The 26941-nt window shown below is 39.3% G+C and overlaps 1 protein-coding gene across 50 annotated transcripts; it reads right to left on the bottom strand.

Annotated features, from left to right (window-relative positions):
* Positions 1–217: 217 nt before the first annotated feature.
* On the bottom strand, positions 218–21441 carry Mhc (Myosin heavy chain). 50 transcript variants are annotated; one of them, XM_064436342.1, is made up of 26 exons: positions 21423–21441; positions 20618–20886; positions 19900–20043; positions 18283–18467; positions 17820–18015; positions 17385–17448; positions 17040–17138; positions 16587–16690; positions 14910–15047; positions 14309–14578; positions 13299–13469; positions 11547–11726; positions 11190–11349; positions 10287–10339; positions 9386–9473; positions 9099–9216; positions 8032–8149; positions 7031–7167; positions 6683–6809; positions 6066–6275; positions 4684–5570; positions 4114–4192; positions 3226–3471; positions 1176–3011; positions 1053–1095; positions 218–671 (listed from the first exon to the last, which is right to left on the bottom strand). In XM_064436342.1, the coding sequence occupies exons 2-25, from the start codon at positions 20822–20824 to the stop codon at positions 1072–1074; spliced, it is 5841 nt and encodes a 1946-aa protein (XP_064292412.1). In that variant the 5' UTR covers positions 20825–20886; positions 21423–21441; the 3' UTR covers positions 218–671; positions 1053–1071. The 50 variants fall into 50 exon arrangements, with proteins under 50 accessions (XP_064292412.1, XP_064292404.1, XP_064292402.1 ...); XM_064436334.1 differs by lacking the exons at positions 1053–1095; positions 10287–10339; positions 13299–13469; positions 16587–16690 and adding exons at positions 10670–10728; positions 12931–13101; positions 16254–16357; XM_064436332.1 differs by lacking the exons at positions 1053–1095; positions 10287–10339; positions 13299–13469; positions 16587–16690 and adding exons at positions 10670–10728; positions 13647–13817; positions 16254–16357.
* Between the last annotated feature and the right edge of the window lie 5500 nt (positions 21442–26941).

Here is a 26941-nt window from a genome sequence, read left to right on the forward strand (position 1 = left end):
GGCCGTTGAGTGTTATTAGTATATAGATTCATAGTGCTCGAGTAGGATTCGAATCTGTGAACATTCGATCACTGGCCACCATTGCTACAATAGATCAACTTCTCTTGTGTTTTAAATAAGAAGAATGAAGAAATTAAGAAGAGTTGCAATAATATTTTAAGTATAAATAAATTGAATAATTTTTCAGGTTTGTGTGAGGATAACAATAAAATTTCAATTTTAGTATTTTATGACAACGATATCGCTTTATTAGATGGCAAAAGAAGTGAGAGAGGGATAGGCGCACGCCGGCGCCGGTGCGGGGGTGGGGGGCGTGTCTCGGTTGAACTAGCGGCTTCGGCGCGAGCCAACCCCTCCCCCCCTCACATGGTACATACCACGTTAATAAATAATAAATATAAATAAATATCAACAAGTTACAAAATAGCCTTTCGTAAAAAGATTAGATCACTAGAGTGTATATTTTTTTGTGGTTTAAAAAAAAATTACAGTTTCTCGTTTCACGCTTTCGTAACATTCAACTGCTTATAAAAAAATTAAGTTACATTTCAACGAAAAATCTGTACAGTCCGTTTTTGTTTGTGGAACGTTTAGAAATCTTCGGGCGCCAGGTCGAACCTAGGTGGGAAGGTGCCCAGGGCGTCTGCGAGCGTGGGGCGCGTGCGCTGGGGCTGCAAACGAAAATGTATATTACAATCATGACAAAATATATTTTTTAGCCACATTAAAATCTGTTCTAGAGGATTTAAAAATATCTGGTTAAAAAAAAAATAAAGAATTGGAAATAGAAATGAAAGTGAAGTTAGTTTTAAATCAACATTTAAAAGTAACTTAGATAACATAGGTAATAGGTATTTAAAAGTTCTAGAACAGATAAAATATGGCACGATTTATACGACATGCAGGAACCATGCCTGGGAGTAAAGTCAATCCAATATCTAAGGGCCGTGTAGTAGGGAATATTTATAAGGCGCTAATCTACATTGGCGATATAAATGGGATCAGCACTGTTCCAGGTGCTCTAGGGGACGCAACGAGAGTTGCCAACTTACATAGAACTCCAGTGCTGACTTAGGGACGCCCTTTAACGGACGCCTGAACGAAAGAAATGAACTGTTTAGTTAGATGAAGATAGAAGATGAAAAACACTGATTTTATTAAAAATGGAAACTTACCGCCGGACTGACTCCTCTCGCCGCGGATCCTGCGCGTCCCTTGCCACGGAATTTGCTGATGGCCTGTTCAGCCAGGTCTGCCCTCTCTTCAGCCTCTTCCAACTCCTGCTGTGCCTTGCGGAACTTAGCCAAGTTGAGGGCGGCGATTTCTTCTGCCTCTTCGATCTGCCTCTTGTAGGTCTTGATCTTCTGTTGCAGTTTGTCGACCAGGTCTTGCATACGCTCGTGGTTTTTGCGGTCTTCCTCAGCCTGGAAGGTCAGCTCCTTGATGCGCCTCTCGGCCTTGCGCAGGTTCTTCTGTGCGTCCGCGTGCCTCCTCTGTTCACCGTCGAGCTCGTTCTCGAGCTCTCTTACCCTCTGTTCGAGCTTCTGGATGGCCTTCTTGCCTCCCTTAAGGGCGTTTGCTTCAGCCTCATCCAGTCTGACCTGCAGTTCCTTGATTTGTTGCTCAAGGGCCTTGCGGAGTTTCTCCTGTGTCTGGGCGTGTTCCTGTTCGGCGCGGAGCTCATCGGCGAGACGAGCGGCGTCAACCATGGCCTTCTTAGCCTTCTCCTCAGAGTTCTTAGCCTCGTTGAGGAGCTCGTCCAGGTCGGAGTGCAGTGTCTGCAATTCGGATTCGAGTTTCCTCTTGGCGGCAGACAGGGAAGCGTTCTGGGCGGAAAGTTCGTTGAGCTGTTCGTGAGCATCGCCAAGTTCCTGTTCAGCCTGGCGACGGGCACGGTCGGCCTGTTCCAGGAGAGTTCTGGACTCCTCGAGCTCGTTCTGAAGAGCATTGGCACGACGTTCAGAGATGCCGAGCTGTTCGCGGGCATCGTCACGGGCGCGCTGTTCCTCCTCAAGGGCGGTCTGGAGGTCCTTGATCTGAGCCTGGTAGCGTTTGATGTTCTTCTGGGCCTCAGCGTTAGCCTTGTTGGCGTGGTCGAGAGCGATTTCGAGCTCGTTGATGTCGGCTTCGAGCTTCTTCTTCATGCGAAGGGCCTCAGCCTTGCCCTTAGCCTCGGCTTCGAGGGAAGCCTGCATGGAGTCGAGAGCGCGCTGGTGGTTTTTGCGGGTGTTCTCGAATTCCTCTTCTTTCTCCTGGATGCGCCTGTCGATCTCCTGTCTGACCTGGGACAGCTCAAGCTGAGCACGCAGGACCTTGTTCTCCTCCTGTTCGAGGGCAGCCTCGGCTTCCTCAAGGGCAGCCTGGAGCTCGTCTTTCTCGGCCTCAAGGCGCTTCCTGGCCTTCTCGATTTCGTGGATGTTGCGACCACCTTCGCCGATCTGGTCAAGCAAGTCCTTGACTTCGTCGGCGAGGTTCTTGTTCTCGCGGCGGACAGCCTCGAGCTGTTCCTGTCCCTCCTCGTAGGCACCCTTGAGGCGGAACAATTCGGTGGAGTAGTTGCGGCATTCCTTCTGGCTGGCGTCAAGCTCGGCGGCGAGATCGTCGACCTTGAGTTTCCATTCGCCAATGATCTTGTCGAACGCCTTCTGCTTCTTCTCAGCAGCATTGGCAATAGCGGTGGCACGGTCAACCTCGAGTTGCAGGTCCTCGACTTCGGTGGCGAGGCGCTGCTTGGTCTTCTCGAGGGCAACAACCTTCTGGTTGAGTGATTCGATGGTCTCCTCGGCCTCGGCGAGACGGGCCTGGAGCTTGCGCTTGGCCTCCTCGAGCTCCTCGGAGCGGGCGACGCCCTCGGACTCGTACTTGGAGCGCCACAGTTGGGCCTCGGCGTTGGCCTTGGACAGTTGGCGTTGAAGGTCAGCCTTGCCCTCGGCTTCCTCCTCGACCTGTTCGCGGATGTTGTCCAGGTCGTGCTCCAGGTTGCGGAACTTGCCAAGAAGGGTGGCGCGTTCCTGTTGACAATATTGATAATATTACAATAATATAAGAGGTTAACAATGGTAAATAGCTAACAGTTGTTTAGTTAATATTAATATTCTAAACTATAAAAATTGACAAGATCTTAAAAGAAAACTCACGTTAAGGTATAAATTTATAAATTTGTATCAGATATTACCAGAACTTCAATATTTAACAGCGAAAATTAAATTTCAGTAACAATCTTACCCTGGCCTCCTCGTCGGCGAGCCTCTTGGTGTCCTCCAGCTGTGTGGTGAGCGACACCTTGATCTTGGACAGCTGAGACACCTGGGATTCGGCCTCCTCCAATTGGCGGAGCAGGTCGGAGTTCTCAATGGACAGCTTCTTCTTGGCGGCGTCCAGGTCGTTGAGGGTGCGGTTGGCCTCATCAGCCTTGCTCTGGACCTCGTTGAGCTGGTGTTGCAGTTGCTTGACGATCTTCTCTTGGGCAGCCTAAAAATTAAAAAGGTTAACGATACTGGCCGAAAAAAAATTACATTCAATTTGACTTGAAGATGAATTTTATTTACCAAAAAATATAAGGTACCTTAGGTGGACCTTAACACTATGGTGACGGCTCAGTGGGTTAATGATATAATAATAAATGACAAATGAACGTATATATATTATACTTCACATCAACTAGGAATAGATGTTACAAAGGTGCTAAAATTCATGATAATTTCAAAGCTAATAAAAATATTATAATAGTTAAAATTGCGAATTTGATATTATTGGAGTGTTCAGAAATTAGATGATAAAATAATATCGATGTGTATGAATGATCTAAATAAGAATGTCTAGTTAGATTTAAATTCACACGCAGTTTATTAAGTTATAATTTTTTGTGTCCTAGTCCTTTTTGTTAATTTCTCATGCGTTTTACATTAAAATTAAATAAATGTTAATAAACACGGAGTAAGTAACGCACAGCCTTTAGCTTCTATGCTAATATATATCTCTGTATATGAAATTTGTTATTTGTTTAAAAATATATGTCAATATGATCCGTGTAGATGTTCTGTGTTTTCCTTTCCATCTATCTGCGAAAGCGAAGCGATTTCCAATGACGTTTGGCACATTATCCATTTATACCTTTTCGTTGGACAAGTGGTCGACCCCAGCGCGAAGGTCATTGACCTCGCTAAAGTATTGAGAGCGCTCTTTCTCAGCCCTGGATAGACCACAAAAATAATTTAGTAATCAGCAAACACCTTCAATTTGGATTGCATTTGAGAAACTGTCGAAACCCGAACAACTTTTTCGGAATCTTAGGGTTTTTGGGATCATGTACAGTACTGTGTTGTATTGTCCAGTAGTAAGGGTGCATGCAAGGGTCACCCCAGGCGGCACATGCCTCTACAGTAGACATGTTACCTTTTCCCTCGCGACTTGATCGACAGCGGCGCGGGTGTTGTTAAGTTCGTTGTAGCAAGACGCACGGTCATGCTCTGCCCTGGATTTTGCATCATTGATAAGTAATAATTCTAGATCTATTAGACTGTTGTGAATTAAATTTTGATGCGGCTCTTATGGCTTCATTTTGCGACTTCCAAATAGTCAATTCAATTGTTTAGGCGTAATAGTTATCTACATTTTATTTTTAAACTAATAGAGTTGTTCCACAATTTGTAAATTTGCTACCACATATAGAAATGAACTTACTTAGCCTTGAGCTTGTTGAGCTGGTCGAGCTGCTCTCCCATCTCGGCAACAGCATCGTTGTGCTTCTTGCGGAGGTTGGCGAGGGTGGACTCATGCTGGATGTTGGCCTCCTCCAGGTCGCGGCGGAGTTTGCTGAGCTCAGCCTCACGCTTCTTGTTGAGCTCGATCTGAGCTGAGGTGGCGCCACCGGCTTCCTCCAGGCGCTCACCCAACTCTTCGAGCTCGCGGGCGAGGTCGGCACGCTGCTTCTCTGCCTTAGCGCGAGCCTGGCGTTCGGATTCGACCTCTTCCTCGAGTTCTTCGATGCGGGCCTGTAGTTCCTTGATCTGCTTCTGCAGCTTGCTGACAAGGGATTGCTCGTCCTCCAGCTTGGCGGTGAGGGAAGAAATTTCCTTGTCCTTGCGCTGGATGGTCTGCTCGAGTTCCTTCTTGTTGCGTTCGAGGTCGGCGACAGCCTCCTGGGTAAGCTTAAGGTCGCCCTCAACCTTCCTCCTCTGCTTCTCAACATCACCACGCAGTTTCTTCTCGCGCTCAAGAGAGTCTTCCAACTCGTCAAGAGTCTGCTCCAACTTCTGCTTAACTTTGTTGAGGTGGTTGACCTTGTCCTCGGCAGCCTGGAGTTCTTCAGAGGTCTTCTGGCTGGATTCACCCTGCATTTTCTTTTCCTTGTTGAGCTTGTTGATGAGTTCATCCTGGTGGGCGATCTCGTCGTTCAAGTTGCGGATCTGGTGGTCCTTGGTGGCCTTGTCCTGTTCGGACTTCTGGACGCTCAATTCGAGGTCCTCGATGTCCTTCTTCAAGCCGGATACTTCCTGCTCCAACTTCTTCTTGGCTTGGAAGAGCTGGTTGCGGGCATCCTCCTCCTGGGTCAGGCGGTCTTGGGTGTCCTACGATAAAAAGACTCAATGTAGTAAAGTTTTAAATCCTAAACCGCATCTGAACAGGTATGCATGCTGTCCGTCAGCACATATTAGCAATTAATGTCTTGCAATAAAACCGCACAGGCAGCAGACGAAGTATTTTTAACTCCTCAAACTATTCCCAATACATAAACAAACTTGTGTTTATTTAAAGAAACACATCGACCAAACCCCGCGGTGAAGTAATTTGCAACACTGTATCCTGTTATTTATTTAACTGAAACTAGGTAATTTTGTATTTTTAAACTAAATTTCAGACAAATTTATTTAAATTAATTAACTCCCATTAGTTGCATGATTAATTGATGCTATCAATTAGCGAACTACGCTGTCTTAAAAATATGTCGTCAAAATATCAGTCAAACCGGAAACTGTCCTATAAATCAGCGTAGATATATTCGTTTATTTTATGTGACAAAATTTAAATAAAATAAAACTTTTAAATCAAGGGTTGGTACATACCCTGAGTTGCGACTCGAGGTCAGCCTTCTGCGCCTGGAGCTTGGCGGCGCGGTCCTGGAACTCCGAGAGAGAGCCCTTCTCTCCCTCGAGGTTGGACAGCAGCAGGGTCTTCTCCTCAAGCAGCTTGGCGTTGAGGGCCTCCAGCTCCTTGCGAAGTTTTTCCTCCTTTTCGAACGCCTCCTGTGCCTTCGCGGCCTTCTTTTCCAATTCCTGCAACACGTCGGCACTGTTAGTCATAACGCCACCCCATTCCGACACGTGAATTGCCGCCGCCATCATTAACTATTTAATCTACACCATCAATACGCATGAAATAACTGAAGAATTGGGTCGTTCGTGAGAGCAGGAAGGGTTCGCGCGCGCCGACCGCTCCGCTACTGAGCGCTGGAGTTTTCCAGCGGGCGCGATATTATCGCCCCCGCATTAATATTGTGTAAGGAAAAAGCGGCTGGAGGGGGGAGGAATCCAGAAATGGACGCGGCAGGTGCGGTGTCACGTAACCGCCAGGTGGGCGCGGTTGAATCTATTTGCGTACCCCTGAATCACGGTACGCAGTGTATATTGGGTCAGAGCACTTAATCATTTTAATCAGGTAACTGTCGATGAAAGATGCTTACCTCGATTTGGTCCTCGATACGGGTGACGTTGAGGAGGGGCTTGACCTTCTGCCACAGTTTCCACCAGGGCCAGGTGCGGAGTTGCAGGTATTTGCGCAAGTTGCGCTGGACAACTTGGAGAGCGACCCTGGATTAAAGATTTGTTTCCAGAGTTTGCTTTGATAAATAACCCTAACAATGTTTTTGAAAGAAAAAAATTGATGAAGTAGTTATCAAAACACTGTGAACACAATTTAAAATAAATAAAATATTTACAACTAAAAGGCATTATCAGTTTGCTAAAAATTTTTCAAAAAATGAAGTTCAAACTTTAAGACACAATCAATAATAAATGAGACAAGACCATACCTCTGTTCCTGCAACTTCTTGAACTCCTTACGGGACAGGTAACCACGGATGTAGGCCTGGAGCCAAGACACAATCTTGGACAACCTGTCGTCACGCAACTCTTCCATCTGACCCAGGACACCGGCACGGAAGAACACCTGTTCATTGATTGAGTATTAGAACGCGAGCTGAAGACTATGTGGAAGTCTCTATTTTCATCCAATTACCTTTAGCAAAAAATATTGACGTTATAGATGATGATGCTCTAATTGCTTTTGAAATTATGGCTAGTTTTTGCATAGCTTAAAGTATTAGAATTAGATATCAACTAAATATTTCGCTAATCAATGTACATTTGTTATTTTTAATAAATAATAACTATATATATATATACCTAAAAAACATCAAAATTCATAAAATGAATAAAATACTTACATATGACAAGAATCACAATCCAAAATCAGGACGGATACAAAATAGTACAATAAATATATAATACACATACAATAGTAACAAGAAATATTTATAACAACTGTTAGTAACACTTACACACATTCAGTTATGAAAGTGGGGAAGAATGCAGCTTCATCGGAAAGCGGAAAATTATTACTGTCGTGCATAGAATAAATAGTTAGTTGGTGTTGTGTATAGGCATGCTGTGGCTACCTTCGTCTTTCCTAGTCTGAAAGACTCCGAATCCAAGCCGGTGTTTTCGAGAATTTTCTCGGTTGCTTTCTGTGCTGTTATCGGTTCTTTGATGAGGTTCGGGCACAGAATTTTGTATCTGCGTTTAGAAGCACACGGAAATATGATAACAATGTGTTGTTGTACAGGGATAGATAGGATAAAGGAAAACAAACCAGAGCCGATGTAGCTTGGGCTCTTTAGGGGTAAGCTGCAAAATGTTTCAACGATCAAATTATTCCACCAGTCTTTAAAGGTGATATAATAATTTGACAAAGCATTTTACGCTTTACAGGTCACGTTCAAACGGCTAACTACTCAATCGGATCGGGACATGCCTTGGTATGACCCAGACGGTAAGACTCGACATCCAGACCCGTCGCGTCCAGGATGGCTTGGGCGATTTTCTTAGGGTCAGTTTCCTTGTCCACAGCTTGAGGGGCCAGGATCTTGTAGCTACATTATCAAAATATATGGGCACACAATGAGGGATTGGTCAAATAAAATTTAGTAAACTAAATACTTGGATAAACAAGGGTTCTGGATAAACGAAATTTCTAATACACGAGTACCTATTACATCTAAATAAACTACATGTGTTAGAAATTTCCAAAGGTGATAAACACAGATTTCATAAGTGTCCATATAGTACATTGGATATTTAGGGGCATATCGATTATTGACAAAGTGCTGCCAAAACCTTAAATCAACAATGATTGTGATTTTACTGTGGAAAGGATTAAATCAACTCTATTCTTTAGAGTGTCTATAACATAAGGTAATCTATCTCATGCGGAAATCACTGGTGGGTGATATCGATTGCTATTCCTTGCCTTTGTATGACCAATACGATAACTTTCGGGGTCGAGTTCAACCGACTCCAAACACTTTCTAGCTGCCTCTTTGGGATCTTTTTCGGAAGTCATGATGGCAGGAGCAAGAATCATGTAACTGTTTGTTAAAATAAATAAAAACAGCTGATTAACCGGTCTTAAAATTATTCGCCACAAAAATGTAACAAATCTAATGTTTTACTACTCCATTGCTAAGTAGGAATGGATTCAGCCACATCAAAATACTTTTAGAAAGTGTTACTCATAGTAATGGATGACTGGACGGCTGTATGACGTCAAAGAAGTCAGCTGCAGCGCCTAAAATTAAACCGCTCCAGAATTCAAAAGTCAAGAATTTTGTTTAGACTTAGTAACAAAAATAAAGTAGTTTTCAAATATATTAATCTTGATTATGTAAACCTAATAAATTTTATGATTAGATGACCGTTTTAATAATGTTGTCATATCAATGTAAATACTTTTTAAATTTGAAACTTCTGGAAATAACCCGGTTATAGATAAACTACTTCGTATAAATATTGTTGAGGTAGAAATTGTTTTGGAAATCTTACCGGAGCTTGAAGTCAGGGTAGACCATTCTGTTGGGGAAACCTTTACGGCAAATACGGATACCCTCAAGCACACCGTTACAGGTCAGCTGGTGCATCACAAGGTGGGAGTCAATGAGACCTAGGAAGCAGAAACACAACATGATACAACTATAGACAAAAAGCAAAGTACGGGAGCTCTGAAAGTGGCAAATTTTACGTCCAATAAAAACGTTTTGGAAAGTTATACACCTGCAGCAAGTATAAAGTTTCAAAAGATTAAGGAAATATGAAAATGTTTGTTGACTTACCAGGCTGCTTCAACTCGTTGGGGATGATACAACGTACGAAGTGAGGCTGAGTAGACCTCAAAGTCGTCATCAAGTTGTTAAGTTGTTCCTGTGAATATTTGTATAATATTAAAACAAGGATTACTTTAGTTTTTGCGTAATTATCAAAGCGTAATATAAAAAAAACATGGCATTTTTTGGATAACAGGTTATTTCTACGTCTTAACTTAGAAATAATCTGATTATGATGAACACACCAATGATATAAATACAGATGGTCAAATTGAAGATGATAGACACACTGTCGAGGAAAATACTGATTGTGATTTAAAAAAAAAACAAAACGTTAAACATCAAACACACAGAAGCTTAGTATTACCAGCAGCAAAAGTAGCGAAATTATAAACAGGACGTTTGTAGGACTTTCAAAATATTTTTCTTTTTCTTTGTTAATTTTTACATTCACAAATCCGTTATCAAACTTGTTGATTCTTTTTTTACTAAAGAGGTAGATATTATCATACAAATTGAGTAACAGATGATTTTCAAATATCAGAGCTAGCCAAATGGCGCAGCAACCAAGTTAATCCTGGCTTCTGTTATTGTCCATTTCATGTCCATATATTACAAATTTTTATAGCCAATAAGTTAACTGTAAACTTAATTTTCCCAATTAATTCAAAACTACTTTGCAGCTGTGCCTGTAAAAACGGTGCTGAAACTATAAAATGATATGAGAGTGCGTTACGTGTTAGAAGTATCTACGTAACGTCACTACTACATTGTGATGTCTATAGTAAAATTAATATCTACCAAACAGGTAAAGCTACAATAATAACATCATTGTAGATCTACATCCAAGTAGTTGTCTACACAATCGGGTGATAGAAAACCAACATTTACAATAAAAATGTCTATGAACCTTGTAAGCAGAGGAGACAGTAGCGAAACCACCACCCTTCTTACCGCGACCGCCTATGGATATACATTAACAAGCAATGATTAGTTTGAGGACGATCACATAGCTGACACTGGAGATTGCCATTCAGAACAAACTTTACATCAAATAGCGCCGACATGAGCTGCCGTAATACATACGCTGACACGGACGATAATGATTAATATGAAAGCGTGAAACGGTGGCTCCTCAAAAGTATTCAATGAACCGATAACATCAAATGTCTAATGTTAAAAGGTTATGGATAATGCTATCGGGAATTCAGTAGAGGAGCCAGCCAGAAGCGTTGATAGACGAACAGTAAGCCGTTTGGTACACAGAAGCGAATTGCTTGATATCCTGTTTACCCTGTAGAGTGATGATACGGTCTGGAAGGCAGAACCCTTGGCGCGCTTGCCACCAGCGCCTATTTTGTAAGATGAAAGTGTCACAAGAAGGTTTCGAATTAATTTGCTGATCTGGTGTAATCAGCTTGATAAATTCGATTAGTGTTATAAAAAGGAGGTATTACAATAGATGCGTCGACATGAGTCTAAACGCATCTAATGATTTGTCACGTTGAAGTAGACAAAGTGACAAATTGTAAGTTTTCAGGTGGTTAACACAAATGAACCAAAGTCCCAGAAGTATAGTTGTGACTATGGTGTAGGTTCCATGATGAAATTTGGTGATAGAATGCGTGTGATTGTGGCACATACCATGTATCCTTTCATAGTATTTGTATGTTTACAGACGTAGTTTCAGCTCACACCTGGACACTGTCACTTTTACGTATGTATTTCTAAGGGCTTAAATTATATTTGGCTATTTTAAAAATTCAATTAAGTGTCAATAGAATTATAGACCTAGTGATGGTATGATACGTACCCTTGCCACCACCACCAGCGCCAGCATCTCCGGACTGACCAGGATGGTCAGCGAAGATCTCAATCATCAGTTTGTTTTGTCCCTTCTTGAACTGGTCTACGACGGTGTCGTTAAGGGGATCCTTGTTCTTCTCAAGCCACCCAGTGATGTTGTAGCCGACCTATTCAACCAAGGTAGTGTTGTTGAGATAGATGAATTATGACGCGACGACCGGAGATCGAACCGAAGCAAGCACTTTACCACTGCGCCACCGAGGTCGCCAAGATTGAATGATTAAACGTTGTACGAAGGAATTGTTTCAATAATGTTTTCTAAAGTTCGTGAAGAATCAACGTAGGATAAGTTTCTGATACTCACATTACCGGCGTAGTGACCAATAGCGAAGTGGGCGGCTTGGCAACCAGGCTTGGGGGGCTTGGGCTTCAGGAAGGGAGCAGACTTGCCCAAGTGGTTGTTGTTCAACTTCTCAACGAAGGTCTGATCGGTGGCTTTGGGGAACATAGACTCTTCCTCAAGGATGGAGAGGATACCCATGGGCTGAAACCGGACCGGAGAGATTAGAACACGAATTTGTTAGTTGCCAAAATGAGTCTAATTTAAGCGAAAACGTACAATGCCAAATGCAATGCTTGTAATAAATTAATAAAAAATACGATATTTGAAATTGATATTAAAAGAATAAAATCCCATAAAACTAATTTTATAACAATTAAAATACAGGGAATGTTATTAGCAAATTTACTTTATGCTATAATTTTGAAAACTATTGAAATAACAGGGATTCTTATTAGCAAAACTTTGCTATTAAATTTGTTATGCATTAGTGAATGAAGCGACATGCGTACGATAAATGTGTTTGTAGCATTTACAGTGTATTATGCGTGCGTGTGTTTTGTTATTGCATTGTATTCTAGCCTATTTTTTCCTTATTTTATGTACTGCAATTTAATATTTAGTTAGTGAAAAACTATATATTTACTGCCTAATGTTGTTATAGAAATTACTGTGTGGTTTTGTGCAGGCGGTGGATCTAGAAATTTACATTAAATAAATAGCTGAGGAATCGTACTTTACAAGAGATATGCATAGCATTTCTTGCTTTTGCGTGTTTGCCTAAGCTTGCTTTTGCTACTACGCATTACGACAGCGAGGGTAGCAGCCAAAATAATATGATTTGCGTTCGCAGGCTTGATTTTTTCAGCCTGAAGCTTCTTATATCGCGGTCCTACGCTTCAAGCCATAAAATATCTCTAATACCTTTTCTAACAAATCTATTGTCGGTTGTAGATCCATACCAAAATCTATGAAGGTCCATTGGATCCCTTCCCTTTCATATTCCTCTTGTTCGAGCACAAACATAAAATGATTAAAATATTGTTGCAACTTTTCGTTGGTAAAGTTAACACACAGTTGATTAAACCCGTTCATCTGCATTGAAACATGAAATCGAACACGTTTGTTGAGCTTCAAATAACAAAAAGTGCTTAAGTTTGTGTGCGTATGTTTAGTGTAACAAGTAAAACATAGAGTGTAACACACGATAGAGTAACAAGAAACAGAATGAGCACACAGCATTGATTTGTCGCTCGAATAATGTCTTGTCAGTATAAAAATAGAAATTTGTAAGTACTACTTAAAAAATAAAATCAAGTATGGATAAATGAATGATGGATGGTTAGGACGTTATTCGAGGACTCCTTGGCGAGTTGCAAGCGTTCATTGTTGCATTTTCGCCATCTACCTTTTCTATAAGGTCAATGCAATTTTGGAGATCCATGCCAAAATCAATGAAAGTCCATTCGATGCCTTCACGATGGTATTCTTCTTGTTCTAGTACGAACATGTGATGGTTAAAGAATTGCTGGAGTTTCTCGTTGGTGAAGTTAATGCAGAGTTGCTCAAAACCGTTGAACTGCAGGGAGGTAAGGAAGGTTAAGTTAGGGATAAAAGGTAAGTACTGTTGTGGATTTCGTTCCACAATTCAGTAGGACCCTATCACCTGGGAGAGACCTATCTCTGATCGAGTGGTCGTAATGATTTGTGCATGTAACATCCCGTCTTGAGAGCCCCAGCGTCGACGGGTGTGAGTTATACCCGTTCGACATTTACCTTCTCGATCAGATCGATACAAGCGAGCAAGTCCATTCCGAAATCGATGAAGGCCCAGTTGATGCCCTCTTTCTTGTACTCTTCTTGCTCAAGTACGAACATGTGGTGGTTAAAGAACTGCTGCAGCTTCTCATTGGTGAAGTTAATGCAGAGTTGCTCGAAACCGTTGTACTTTTACAAAATATAGAGAACCCACATAAATGGATAGGAAAAACAGTTAGATACAATCTATGCTAGATAACCATAAATTAGTCAGCGAGGATATAGTTGAAGCTAATGATCTAACACATGGAGCTACACAGAGGGCGCTAGATGTGTCCAACCGAGGGTTGTTCACACTCGGTATACCTTCTCGATAAGATCTATGCAGGCCAACAAATCCATCCCAAAGTCAATGAATTCCCAATGAATGCCTTCCCTGGTGTACTCCTCTTGCTCCAACACAAACATGTGGTGATTGAAGAATTGTTGGAGTTTCTCGTTTGTGAAGTTAATGCAAAGTTGTTCAAAGCCATTGTACTAAGGAATAAATTATTATTAATATCATAATAGTGGCAATTTTATATAAGTCTATTCTACTAATTACTTCTTCATCTTATATCTAATTCCTGAAAAATAAATATGTTAAAAATATGTTCCACGGTTTTTGAATGAAAAATGGTCAGTCCAGTCAAGTTATCTTCAAGCTTAATTTTCATTTAAGTCTATAAAAAATATGGAATAAAAGTACACTCAATAGTTACACTTTATGCGTAATGTTTTCTTTTGAAAACTGTTGCATTCTTATGATTAATTTAATGGAGTTTTTTTTTTTTAATTATAAGAGAGATCTTATAAGTATTAAAAAACCTTCATAAACTATTTGAATATTAAGTAATGATTATTTAAAAATATAATGATTAATAACTTTAAAAAGACCGGATACAGCCGCGCAATATATTCATTAAGATTTGAATAGTAGTTTGATGTAAGTAGCTTGAACTGGCCTAAGTCCCACCACGAATACTCACGTCGAAGATCTCGAAACCAGCAATATCCAGTACACCGATGAAGTGCTGCCTCTTCTGCTTGGTGTCCAGAGTCTCGTTACACTTCTTGACGAGCCACTTGAAGAGACGATCGAAGATACCCTTGCAAAGAGCACCGACGGAGTTCGTGACCTGGTCCTTGTTACGACCCTGGGTTACGAACTCGTTTCCGACCTTGATGCGGGGCTTCAACAAGTTCTTGTACAAGTCCTGGCAGTCGACACCGAGAAGCTTGGCGACCTTCTCACCATCCTGGAAAGAAGATAATGTCGTTCATGAAAACGTGAGTGTTGATATTTTTTCGCAATTTTTTCAGTTTTTAAGATATATAACACTACTCCCCAGTTTATAATTGAATCCCCAGTTTATAAATCATTGATCATTTTCCGCATTCTGAAAATTGTGAATTTAAATAGCGTCTTCCTAATGGCCTCTTATTCTTCATGTGTGTTTAAGGCATTTTAACAATTTATTAGTCTTAATGAAACTCTGGTCTAGACTGAATCAGATGTGTTCGTTTGGATCCATAGTACTAATCTATCTTAATATCACATTAGTATAATAAGTGGAATAATATACTTGCCTCGGTACCGTCAGCCTCAGCCTGCTCCTCACGACCCCTCTGCTTGAACTTCATGCTACCCATGTGCATGACGGCGGCGGTGATCTTGTATACATTGTCCTTCTCTTCTTGGGTGAAACCCAGGATGTCGAAGGCTTTCTAAAATATCAAATATCGATTAGAATCATACAGTGGAATGTGGACACAAAATAAATTTGGTTTTTAGCAAACATAGAGATTTTTTGCTAAATTAATTTTAACATTACAGTAATATGACAAATATTAATAATTAAGAATAGTAATTTGATACAAAAAGAGCAGAATACAGTAACAAATGCAACAAAGTACGTGAAAATACTTACGGAATTTACATAAGAACTAATATTAGTTGAGTTAGTTAGCACAAAGAAATATGAACTGCGTTAGCGTGTTAGCGCTTACTTTACGTTCTTTTTCAAAAAGGTGCACAGGTCATAAAAATTCTGATTTTGTGCTAGGGGTGGCATCGTATATACATACGACTTAAACGTATATTTCTAATAATCATGGGAGTTTCAAGTGCCTTCAAGTTTACGGTTTTGGCCTATAACTAAAACATACATGAGCTAATCTCTTTGGTCGACCATTAATCACATATAATGGTTTCCGTACACTAAAACACTGTTTGGAGTTGGGTGATCAACAATGATGAAGTGTGCGCCTCACAGCCACTTCGGTGGGTCACTCCATCCAGATTCTCAATTATTTAAAACTTACATCAGTTAAAGTACATTCTTCGCCGTCATCGACGTTGGGGATAGTGATCTTACCCTGGGCGACGTTATAGTAATCGTGGATGTCGTTAGACAACAAACACATTTCTGTTGATAAATTATCAATATTAACTCAATCTTTCTCCTTCGAAACCTGAAATCCTATCTGTCTGAGTCGTGTCTACACGTATATTAGTCGACATGGGGTGTGCTTGTGCAGGCCGGGGGGATGGTCTATATCCGTGAATAAAACCTGTGCAAAACCGCTTTTTGAACTCTTGCAAGGAGCGGGCATGTCATGTATAGGTCAGAAATTTGGCTCGAAATAATCCAATTCACGGATATCGGAATCACGACGCACGCTCCATGCGCAGTTCGCAACTTACAACCGTCAGTTCGAACTCTTCAACGTCGTTGACTCCAGGTATTCGTGTTTTCCCCTGACTTATCATGGGATAGTCCGACATTCGGTTGGTTAGCATCGTCATTTCTGTAAACATCGCCACAATCTGACATACACATGCATAGACTGATGCTCAGGTCAGCCCTAACGAAGCAGAAAGCGAAAGTGATAGATGGAAAAATGAGCCAGTAAGTCATGTTCTGGACTCACGTCGGTAATAGTCATTTCCTCGCCGTCATCCACGCCGGGAATGACAGTCTTGCCTTGGGAGACAATGTGGTAGTCCATGATATCGTTGGACAAAAGGCAGATTCCTAAAACGGTTATCAATTACAGTCACAATTGATAATTGATAAACCATTGCTAAAGAGGAAGACATGCTATGCATAAAGGTTTGAGTGGGTCGAAATCTAAAACTGTTTGTCATCATGCCGGTTCATCGGCTAGATCCCAGAGGCTAGCTGGTTCCAAGCGGACTAGCAACTGGGTGGGAAACAAACACCAGGGAACTGTTGGCTCCTTGTCTCGGAAGGACGAACTTACGTCAGTCAAAGTACATTCCTCTCCATCATCTACGTTGGGAATGGTAGTTTTGCCTTGCGATACGATGTAATAGTCATATACGTCGTTTGACAGCATACACATTTCTAAATATTGAAAACTATGTTAATAATGTTTATGTGTGTGTCTGTGGAGTGTGGTGTCTGGTGCTGCTGACATAAATCATTATAAATTTAATCAACACTCACAGCTATAAAATTTAGAAAATACGAATATTGTGAAGGATAACAAACTAATTATTCTGATGTTAGGTACAAAAGATAAACTTAAAATCTTCGAAATCCTACTTAAATTTACTAATAGAAATAAGTATAAAAATTGTATTGAGCTAATAAAAAAAACTTACGAAGTCAATTAAATTCATCAAAGCTGGAAACAACGATTCAAATTACTATTTTTTTATAAGATTTGTTGGTGCTTGTATGTATAACGAACCTTTAAGTCCAGCTACGGAACCAGACATCATCTGGTAGAAGATGTGGTAGGAACGTTCAAGAGCCTGTTGAGAGATGACACGAGCCTTCTCCAGCAGATCTGGAACAAATAGCATTTGTGCTTAATAAAAAATCCAAAATAATCTACTGATTACCACAAGATTGAAAGAATGAAAATTTTATTTGCAAAGAAAATGAGTACAATACGAAACGTAAGTCTATTTGAAGTCCAGAAGTTTATGGAGTACGATTTTTCTAAAAATGTTACTTATAACGTTATGCCCAAAATTAATTTTGAAAGTTTGTTGTGTTCAGATATAAATTCGACTATTTTGTAAGTACTTACAGGTCTCAATGTCAGCACCAGCCAGTTTTCCAGAGGGGCCGAAGTGGATACGGATGAATTTACCCTGGGTGAGGCAACAAAGTGATGTTTAATAATATTCCAAATTAGATTTTTTTTAAATATTACAAACTAACATAATAACCATAAACAACTAACGTAGAAATTAAAAACAGGCCAATACGAAATTTAGACTAAATTTTTAGTATTTTGGATTGTTTTGTTACTTTTACTAATGTATTGACATTTCGAAAAAGAAAAATTTTAATTTCTAAACATCCATTGTAGCTGTTCTCAATTTAATATTTCTAAATTATTAATTAACAACTTTACTGACCATTTGATTTTATGCAAAATTAAATATGGTGCCCTCAATTTACATTCTATTATATCATCTACATGTGCGATGTAAAAGGTAAAATAAAAACAAATACTTACGAAACGCGAGGAGTTGTCGTTACGCACAGTCTTGGCGTTACCGAAGGCTTCAAGCACAGGGTTAGTTTGTACGACTTGGTCCTCCAGGGATCCCTTCTTCTCCTGGTTGGGGTCCTTCTTCTGAGACGCACCGACGGTGGCGAAGTACGCAATTACCTTCTTCGTGTTCTCAGTCTTCCCGGCACCAGACTCACCGCTGTTTGGATATTGTGTTGCTTTAGTAAAGACTTCAATAAATCTGGTTACATAGGTGTTTATGCATCTCTAATATACAATTATTAATTTTAAACTGTAGAGTTTTTTTTTTCATATTTACTATTGAAGATAATCTTTTTGAGACTTTAATTTCTATATTATTTATACTTTAAGAATTTATGTTATCTTCATTTGTATTAACATTTGACTGTTAACTAGCTATTTGACTGTTATCTATCAGAAATGTGATAATATCAAAATAACTTACGTAATCAACATAGATTGATTCTCGTGGTTGGTCAACATGTTAACGTAAGCACCGTCAGAAATGGCAAAGATGTGGGGGGGCACTTCCGAACGACGCTTGCCTCGGTAGAGCTTGGCGCATCGGGTCGTGTACACGGGGTATCTCTTGTAAGGGTTGATGGCCACACAGAAGAGACCCGAATACGTCTGTTGGATGATTTTGAGATTAGTTTTGGTCTAAATTCTGGGTATGAGAAAGTAATGATAAATACTGATGGCGTTGAGAAGGTGATAGGGAGGGATTTTTAGAGATAGACAACAACTAGATTTGTTTAATATTGGCAGTGTATTGGATAGTAAGAGAGGTACGAACCTACTCAAGGTTCGAATGGGAAAGGTTGGTGAGGATATTGAAGAAATGATCGAGTTAAAAATGACAGTTTGAAATATGAAACGTTGTGATTTTGTGGATTGTAACAAAATTGCGATTGAAATAATTGTAAATAAGATCGGAAAGATCAAATATCGAAGTTTAAGGGAATAGGTATTAGGGAGACAGATAAAATTGTGAAAAGGGGTCAAAACAATGAATATCATGACAAAAATAACGCAAATCAAAACACACAAACACAACGAGAGTATTGTATTGATACTTTACGTCGTGCATAAATCCTGCAGAATTCTCTATTAGTGGCGATAAATTTGGTGTCAAATAAGTTACTGATATCAGTTTTCATATTCAACAAAATTATAAAGATATATATTTCCGAATTAGTAATAGAGATTCCTGAGGAAAATATAACTAGTCTATAGAAACGTATCGGACGTCATAAGTCCTATAAATAAGCAGAATATTTAGAGTTTGGGTATTGTAATGATACCTTTAGTCAACATGGTATAATAAACAAAAGTTTCTTTCCAGGTTCATGGAGAATAACAATCAAATAACACACTAAAATAAATAATTCTAAACTAACATGGATTTAATCTAAAACAATAGTTCCTCCGCTGTCTGTCGGCACCGCCTTGTCCTATGTAATGGGTTCAAGAACGGTTTTGAGAGGAATTGATTTAGTTACAGTAAGGATTTAAGGTTTTGGGACTTGTAGACACATATCTCTTCTTAAAATTAAAAACGGAAAAATAAATAAATAAAATTTACCACGGATCAACTTTCCAAATATACTAATTACAAACATTTTGTTTGATTTAGACTTAGTAATAAATTCATTCGGCGTATCAATTCGAGTGGCCGAAATAACATCTATTTATATTGAGACCGACATCAAAGACGATCATAAAACTCCTTATGAAATTGTACGATGAAAGATTTGTGTAAAACTTTTAACAGTTAACGTTACTGAAGTCAAAATCTGTTTATATTTCAGTTGTGGTGATTTATGTCGTAAGATATAATCTAAGCGACGAAAATAACCAACCAAAATAGATTCAGCAAATCAATATTCTATTTATAATCGAATTGAGAAATCAATCCAAGTTTAATTACGCCGTTCATGGGCAGGTATTGCACTTTAGTACTTGGTAGCTATCCAAAAGAGACGTGTCTACGATGAGAGATAGGGGAGGTGACGACCATGCACACTGCAACTCTGCACCCGCTGGCCTACACCCGACTTACGTAGATAAGCTTATGGTAATATCTTTGCTTCAAGTTATACAAGACTGAAGCATCGTTGAGGTATGTCAAGTTGGACATATCCTCGCATTTCTCGTACTTAGGTGGGTTGACTTGACCTACAACATCCTTCTTGAAGTCTTTTGTCTGCGGGAGAAAGATTTGCATTAGTCATAATGTAATGAACAGGCGCATTGGCGCCAACTTACATAGATAAGTTTCGCATAGTATCGTTGTCGGAGATTGTGAAGCACAGCCGCGTCATTCAGATAAGTGAGATCCGCCATGTCTTCAGTTTTTTCGAATTTCGGCGGGTTTACTTGGGAGATGAGCTCCTTTTTATATGACTTCTCCTGCTCATTTAATATTCAGCTTTAGTGATTGTTAACAACCATTGGTTGGGTAATTAAGTTAATTTTATCATTATATTTGAGTAGCTAATGCATGTTGAATTAATTAACAACAGATAACAATTGTTACTTTCAATATGACTATATGTGTGTATGTATGTGCATATGTGTTAAATTTTCTATAAGGTTCATTCAAACTCTGATATTACTTAATAACCAAAATTTTAAAATGTCAACAAATCTCAGAAATATTTGTAGTAAACTGTAAATTGAAAAATCCAAATGTGTGAATGTAGTGTTTATTTATGTATCGATTCTCAAAAATGTTCTATGTCTAAAGGATGTTGCTCATATAAAAAATGATCGTTTACCTCGCCTCCAGGAAGGCTGACGGTCACCAGGTCACCCTTGGTGGCCTTAATCTCGCCCTGCAAGAAGCCCTCCTTTTCGTCCGGAACCCAGCATGCTTTCTTGCCATCGTATGGCTTGCTCTGGTCGATACGTTTCTGTTCTAGAGAAACGAACAGGTATGGGGTTGGATCGGGGTCCTCACCCTCCTGAACTTGGGGCTTCGGCATTTCGGAGGGCTAACGAGACTTTTGGGCTAGTCGAGACACGAGAACACAGCCCTGGAGCCTTCCTGCGAAACACAGCACACGTTAATCGAGAGTCTATCGGAGATGCGAAACCGGCTGCGCGTGCGTCTATTTGTGGATGTAACCCGAGTAGTGGCCGGCCCGGGAACGCTGCCAGCGCCCGTTTGCGTAATACCCGAATTTTATGCGAGAGTTTTTTATTAGCATATCCCGAACGGCCCTTCGCGGATGTTACGTCACTAAGAATGCGAGCTGGAAGCGCGCCAACCGATTTAGTCGACCGTGGATTGTTGTTATTGTCTTTTATGGTGATGGCCGATGGGTCAATTGGATTCCTGTTACTAATACATTATAATACATCTGTTACAGCAAGATGTTCCATAAAATAGTCACAGTTGTCACTTATTTGTTAGATACCAATAAATCACTCAGTTATCCTTTGAGCCATGAACCAAACACCGTCTCACTTCACAAATCAATCCATTCGATGTAAATCAGCTGACGTCCTTCAGGTAGCACTGCACTCGCGTAATAGTTAATAGGCGCACGCGCAGGCGTAGATACGTGCGCGATCACTCACGTTTGAAGCCGTTCTGACCAGCGGCGCGCCGTCCTGTTTCTTTTTATACCAGCAATTCGATACCATCGCACCGCATCACCCCATTTTAGGTGGATGGCAGCCTGGGCTCATACTCTTTCAGGCGAGCTTAGCTTTCACTTCAGCGGTGGCTGTCGTGAACACTATCCATTGTATGCACCTGGTGATCACCAGATAGCACCTGGAAGTGGAAGTAGATGTTGATGTTCCAGCAGCTGAATCGTGAAATGATTAACAGGTGTAAACTGTGATTACAGATCACACACCATCGATGCATTTTACGGACGCTTTGGTTTTTATGATGGCGATAAAATTATTTGCTGTTTTCAATGTTTTATTACCATTTACGATCATTAATTTAATTACTTTAATCTTTTAATCTATTAGTTTAAGATTCGAGATTTTCACATTCTGTGGATTAAAGAAAATCGATCTATTTCTAAATTTAAATATATATTTTTTAATATCTGTTTATTTTTAAACTTTTTTTCATACTCAGAAAGAGTATGAAAAAAAGTTTATCATGTCTTTGCTTCCATAAATAAGGTCACTGACCTATGTTATTGAGTAATGGTCTCATTCATATCTCATTAATTATTTTTTACCCTTGGGACTTGGCTTTGCTTGTATATTATAGTTGGAGTGACTCCTGTTTTATTATAGATAATTACTGAAAAATATATGATTCGTGGATATCTCCTTCTCTATATATCTCTCTCTTTCAATTTATTGTATTTGTATTGCTCTCAATGTATTTTAATCGAGTAGTTTACGAGAACTTTTATTATGAATTTATATTCATTGATGAATGAATATAAATTATCTTGATTCCTAAAGTTTCTGAAAATACTGTAACTTTGACAAGTAATGGAATAGAAGCCATAATAATACTGTGTTTATAAGCTACAGTTGTGGATGTGGCGTTCAAATGTAATAAGATGCACATTATTTAACTCATAAATCGGTTCCTAGAACATTTCTAATCAAAATCGAATAGTTTTTATATATTTAGTACTTCACATAATACTTTCATTTATATAACTTGAAGCATCATCAATCAACCACTTATCAAATTTCAAATATTTATATTTTTAAATGAGCTGTGTAATTTTTCTACGGGATATTTCATTTGATTAACGGTACCAAATTATTAGGTACTTTAGTCAAAACTGGCTGAGAACCGCGATTCCGCTCGCGGCCCTTATGTTTCTTGGTTTTTTTTCGCCCTCATGGGTTGCCTAGCTATATAATTTTTATGTAGTTATATATTTTAATATAATTATAAAGATGATTTTGCCACCACGGAAATATTGGGATAAAGATTACCTTAATATGTGACTCAGGAATATAACATTATTTTGACGACCTACGTGGCGCAGTGGTAAAGTGAGTGCCCCTGAACTGAGAGGTCCCGGGTTCGATCCCCGGTCGGGTCATGATGGAAAATGATCTATTTCTGATTGGCCCGGGTTTCGGATGTTTATCTATATATGTATTTGTTATAAAATATAGTATCGTTGAGTTAGTATCCCATAACACAAGTCTCGAACTTTTACTTTGGGGCTAGCTCAATCTGTGTGATATGTCCTAATATTTATTTATTATTCATGATTCACAGTCGGCAGAAATAGCTTTTTACTGATGAGATTTTTTTGATAGCCTTTGAGGATTTCTTTTATACACACTACTTATTAACCCTTACTGTTTATAATATTAGTATACCTGTACATTTACTGCCGATTATTCCTCATCAAGAAACCATGTGGAATAGGTGTGGCAAATTTATTTCTTTTGAAGTTGTCGACACGTGATAAATTGCCTTTGACAATGTAAAAGAAACTCAAAAAATGGTATCGTGTTGTAAACAATACTCTTCATAGTCGTATTCCTCACGTCTGAGGGTTGTGGTGGTTACGTAGAATGAAATACATATAACAACTTTCTTGGCATTATCAATGGAGTGGTTTGCCATTGCCTTCTCCATTTCACACACAAGTTAACAATCAACCAGTGTGCAGGTTTTCTCACCATGTTTTCCTTCACGGGAAGCAAGTAGTGGTCGATGAAATATACCATACATGAGACAGATTGGTACACAAACTCATGTTACGATTACGATTCACATGCGGGCGTTTTAATCATTACACAAGCACAGCTTCAAACTGTTGTGAACTGAACACAAAATACACATCAAAATAATTGAATTATATAATTGTGTATTTTTCCTAAGCTACGGAACCCTGTAACTAAAAGGAATATATTTTCTTGTCCAGAGCTGGGAGACATAGATTTATATAAAACTAGGCCGAAGCACGTACACCTCAGTTCATAAATTCATTAAGATATAAACATCAGATTTTGTATGTCACAACATGTCAAAAGTCATTATTAGTTGGGGTATTTGTATGGAGTAGTGTAATTTGTATGTTATCATTGGAATCTTTGGGTCCTTCTGATTTTACTGCTTTTATTTTTCTCCTGCTCACCATTTCTTGGTCTCTTTCGTCTAATCGTTATCCTAGTTTCTTCCTCAGACAAGAACCTTTAGAACCTAAGGTCCGCTTTTCTACTTTTCCTTCTCGCATCGTCTTCAACATCCTTAATTGTCAGACCATTAGCATGCAAATGCATGCATTGTCAGTGTCCTTCTGCTAGGGCCTAGCAGAAACGGTATGGCATGTCAAATTTTATTTTGTGTCGATTCAAATTAGCTTACTTTACAAAATCGCAAAAAGTGCACAACGCCGCTAAAGAAGTTTTCACTTCAAAAAATATTTACGTCCAGTGTTATGTTTTTCATATTAGTTGGATTATCACTTTGGCGGACACAAGACTGCTAATAAATATTCATAAGGATTACTAGAGGGCCGCCCCGGATTCGCACGGTTGCAATATTATGCATGTTACATACATACAAAGTACAAACCTTCCTTTTGAATCATTATATCTATTAAAAGAACAAGCATCTCGCACCTCGAAAATCCATTGCGTAGTTCTAAAGATCCAAGCATATATAGGGACTGACAGACCGCGGCACGCGACTTTGATTTATACCACGCATAGCATCCAAAAACTCTATCTGAAATACCTAATAGTGCAATCTTAGTATTAAAATAATTGGATTTCGTTCCAAGACTATTGCCCTTGCTTCATATTTTGGGAGTGTCCACAAAATCTATATTTAAACGCTGGAAAATAAGTGTGATTCATACAAGTCACACACACACATACACACACACACATCGATCGGGTACGACAAAACAGTGTGTATACTAATATAATAAATGCGAAAGATTGTTCACTTTTCACGCTTTATCCGCTCAATCAATCTTTTTTGATATTTTGCATATATGTAGTTTGAATTACGGAAAAATAAAGGTTCCCAAGTGGGAAATTCACGCGGGCGAAGCCGCAGGCAAAAGCTAGTTACCAATAATACGATTTAATACAATATCTTCCGCTCCCACTCATTACACTCCCAGCGTTTTTCTAAAATGCCGTTGACACATTTTAATTTATTCCACGAATCGCTCAAAAATATGAACGAGCTAGTTAGTGCACTAAACATAAGCGATACAAAATGGTGCGCTAAATGGAATATATCCAATATGTGGTCTAACACCGAATAGGGGGCTTACCATCGTCTCTTAACGCGATCCACTTTACGACCTAAACTGAACTGCATCGCAAATTGACCATTGACAAAATTTTTAGTATGAATGCGATTCATTTTAGGTTCCTAAATTGAACTGAGTTGTATTGGAATCGTTCTGTAAAAGTTGATAATAGGCCTGCAGGTAATTACTAGACCATAAAAGATGTGGACCGCCTAAATTATGACAGATTACGAGGACAAACTTGTTACATTATTACAACAAACAAAATCCTCTGCTACGTCTGTGTGTTCGCGATAAACTGAAAAACTATTGCACGGTTTTTCACGTGGTTTTCACCAATAGCAAAGGTGATTCTTGAGGAAGGTTTAGGTGTCTGATTTATTATGTTTGCAAGCCGGGTCGATCCGCTAGTAATAAAATCAAAAATCCCACTTTTTCGGTTCGTGTTTTCGGATAGAAAATGAGAACAAGTCTTACAATCTAATCGATCGAATATTATTTTCTGCTGCACAAACAGGGTGACACATTCTCAGACCTGGCTCGACGCCAGGGAATCACGACAGGTAGATATTGATATCTTTATATCTATTTGCAGTTCTCATTGGATAGGTGGTGTGCCCGGTGAAAAGGCAGACGAACAAATTTTTGGTAATTAGGTATAGTTTTAGTTTCAAATTAATTTAAAGCGTGTAACACTTGTCTTGCAGGAGTCCATAGTCTGTTACCGTTTTCCATCACATGGGACGCGTGTCTGTATATGTACTAAAGTTCCTGTTCCTATTCCCTTATTATATACTCGATCGAATATTATTCCCGCTCTGTTCACCTTTCGAAATGATCCTTTTCCATCTCGACTTGACAGAGGATCGAACACGGAAACTACGGTGTAGCACGATGACGTACAGAGATCTACAGAAGGCTATAAGTCTCAAATATCTAACTATGAAACAGAAATAAATTTATTCATAACATATTCATAGTATATACATAATATATATATATGAAATCGATGGCTGAGGACAGAATTAGATGGAAAATGCTCCACCGACAAGAATAAAGTTCTTAAATTAATTTATTGATTGATTGATAAATATACATTACAGAAAATTTACAAAAATATTATTTTACAAAGCTACATTAAAATATGCTACAAAAGGGTACCGCGATGACGCTGATTTTTAGTAAAAAAAAAAACTACACACTCCTGTGAATAGTCGTGGAATAGCTCCTCTGACTCTGATAGCCCAAAGCGCGTATGTGATTTCTTTCAATGAAAGCCATTTACGTCGGCTCGAGAACAATAAATGTTTGTTATAAATCTAATTCGACTTTAATGGCTTTTAACAAAATAACGACCTCTCTAAATCCTTTAAAACTACTTTGTTCTTTATCGCCAATGTAAAACGGTTAATTTGCTGTAAAAACATGTGTTATGTACGTCACGCCTTATAACCAGATCTCCTGTTTCCTATCTCTCATTATCGCTTGTTAAAAACGCCATGACGTCACGAAGCCCAAGGTCCAGTAAAAAAGTCCTCAAATTTAGATTTGCTTTTGATTTTAAGATCAGCCGACTGAAGTGAAACCTCTTTGGGATAATACTGTTTATTTCATCCGCTGACTCTTATATACCATAACCATACACTAGAAAGTAGATATCGCGCAGTGGTAAAGTGCTTGCCTCTGAACCGAGAGGTCCCGGGTTCGATCCCCGGTCGGGTCATGATGGACAATGATCATTTTCTGATTGGCCCGGGTCTTGGATGTTTATCTATATATGTATTTGTTATAAAATATAGTATCGTTGAGTTAGTATCACATAACACAAGTCTCGAACTTACTTTGGGGCTAGCTCAATCTGTGTGATTTTTTAAATTTAATATA

The sequence above is a fragment of the Plodia interpunctella genome, chromosome 13 (assembly GCF_027563975.2).
Source record: "Plodia interpunctella isolate USDA-ARS_2022_Savannah chromosome 13, ilPloInte3.2, whole genome shotgun sequence".
Taxonomy (NCBI): Eukaryota; Metazoa; Arthropoda; class Insecta; order Lepidoptera; family Pyralidae; genus Plodia; species Plodia interpunctella.

Coding starts and splice junctions, on each gene's coding strand:
- Mhc (XM_064436334.1), bottom strand. CDS start 20,824: ATGCCGAAGCCCCAAGTTCAGGAGGGTGAGGACCCCGATCCAACCCCA. Junction 17,449..17,819: donor ACGACAACTCCTCGCGTTTC/GTAAGTATTTGT, acceptor TGCCTCACCCAG/GGTAAATTCATCCGTATCCA. Junction 9,474..10,669: donor CCGTATCATCACTCTACAGG/GTAAACAGGATA, acceptor AAATATTCACAG/GAACAACTTAACAACTTGAT.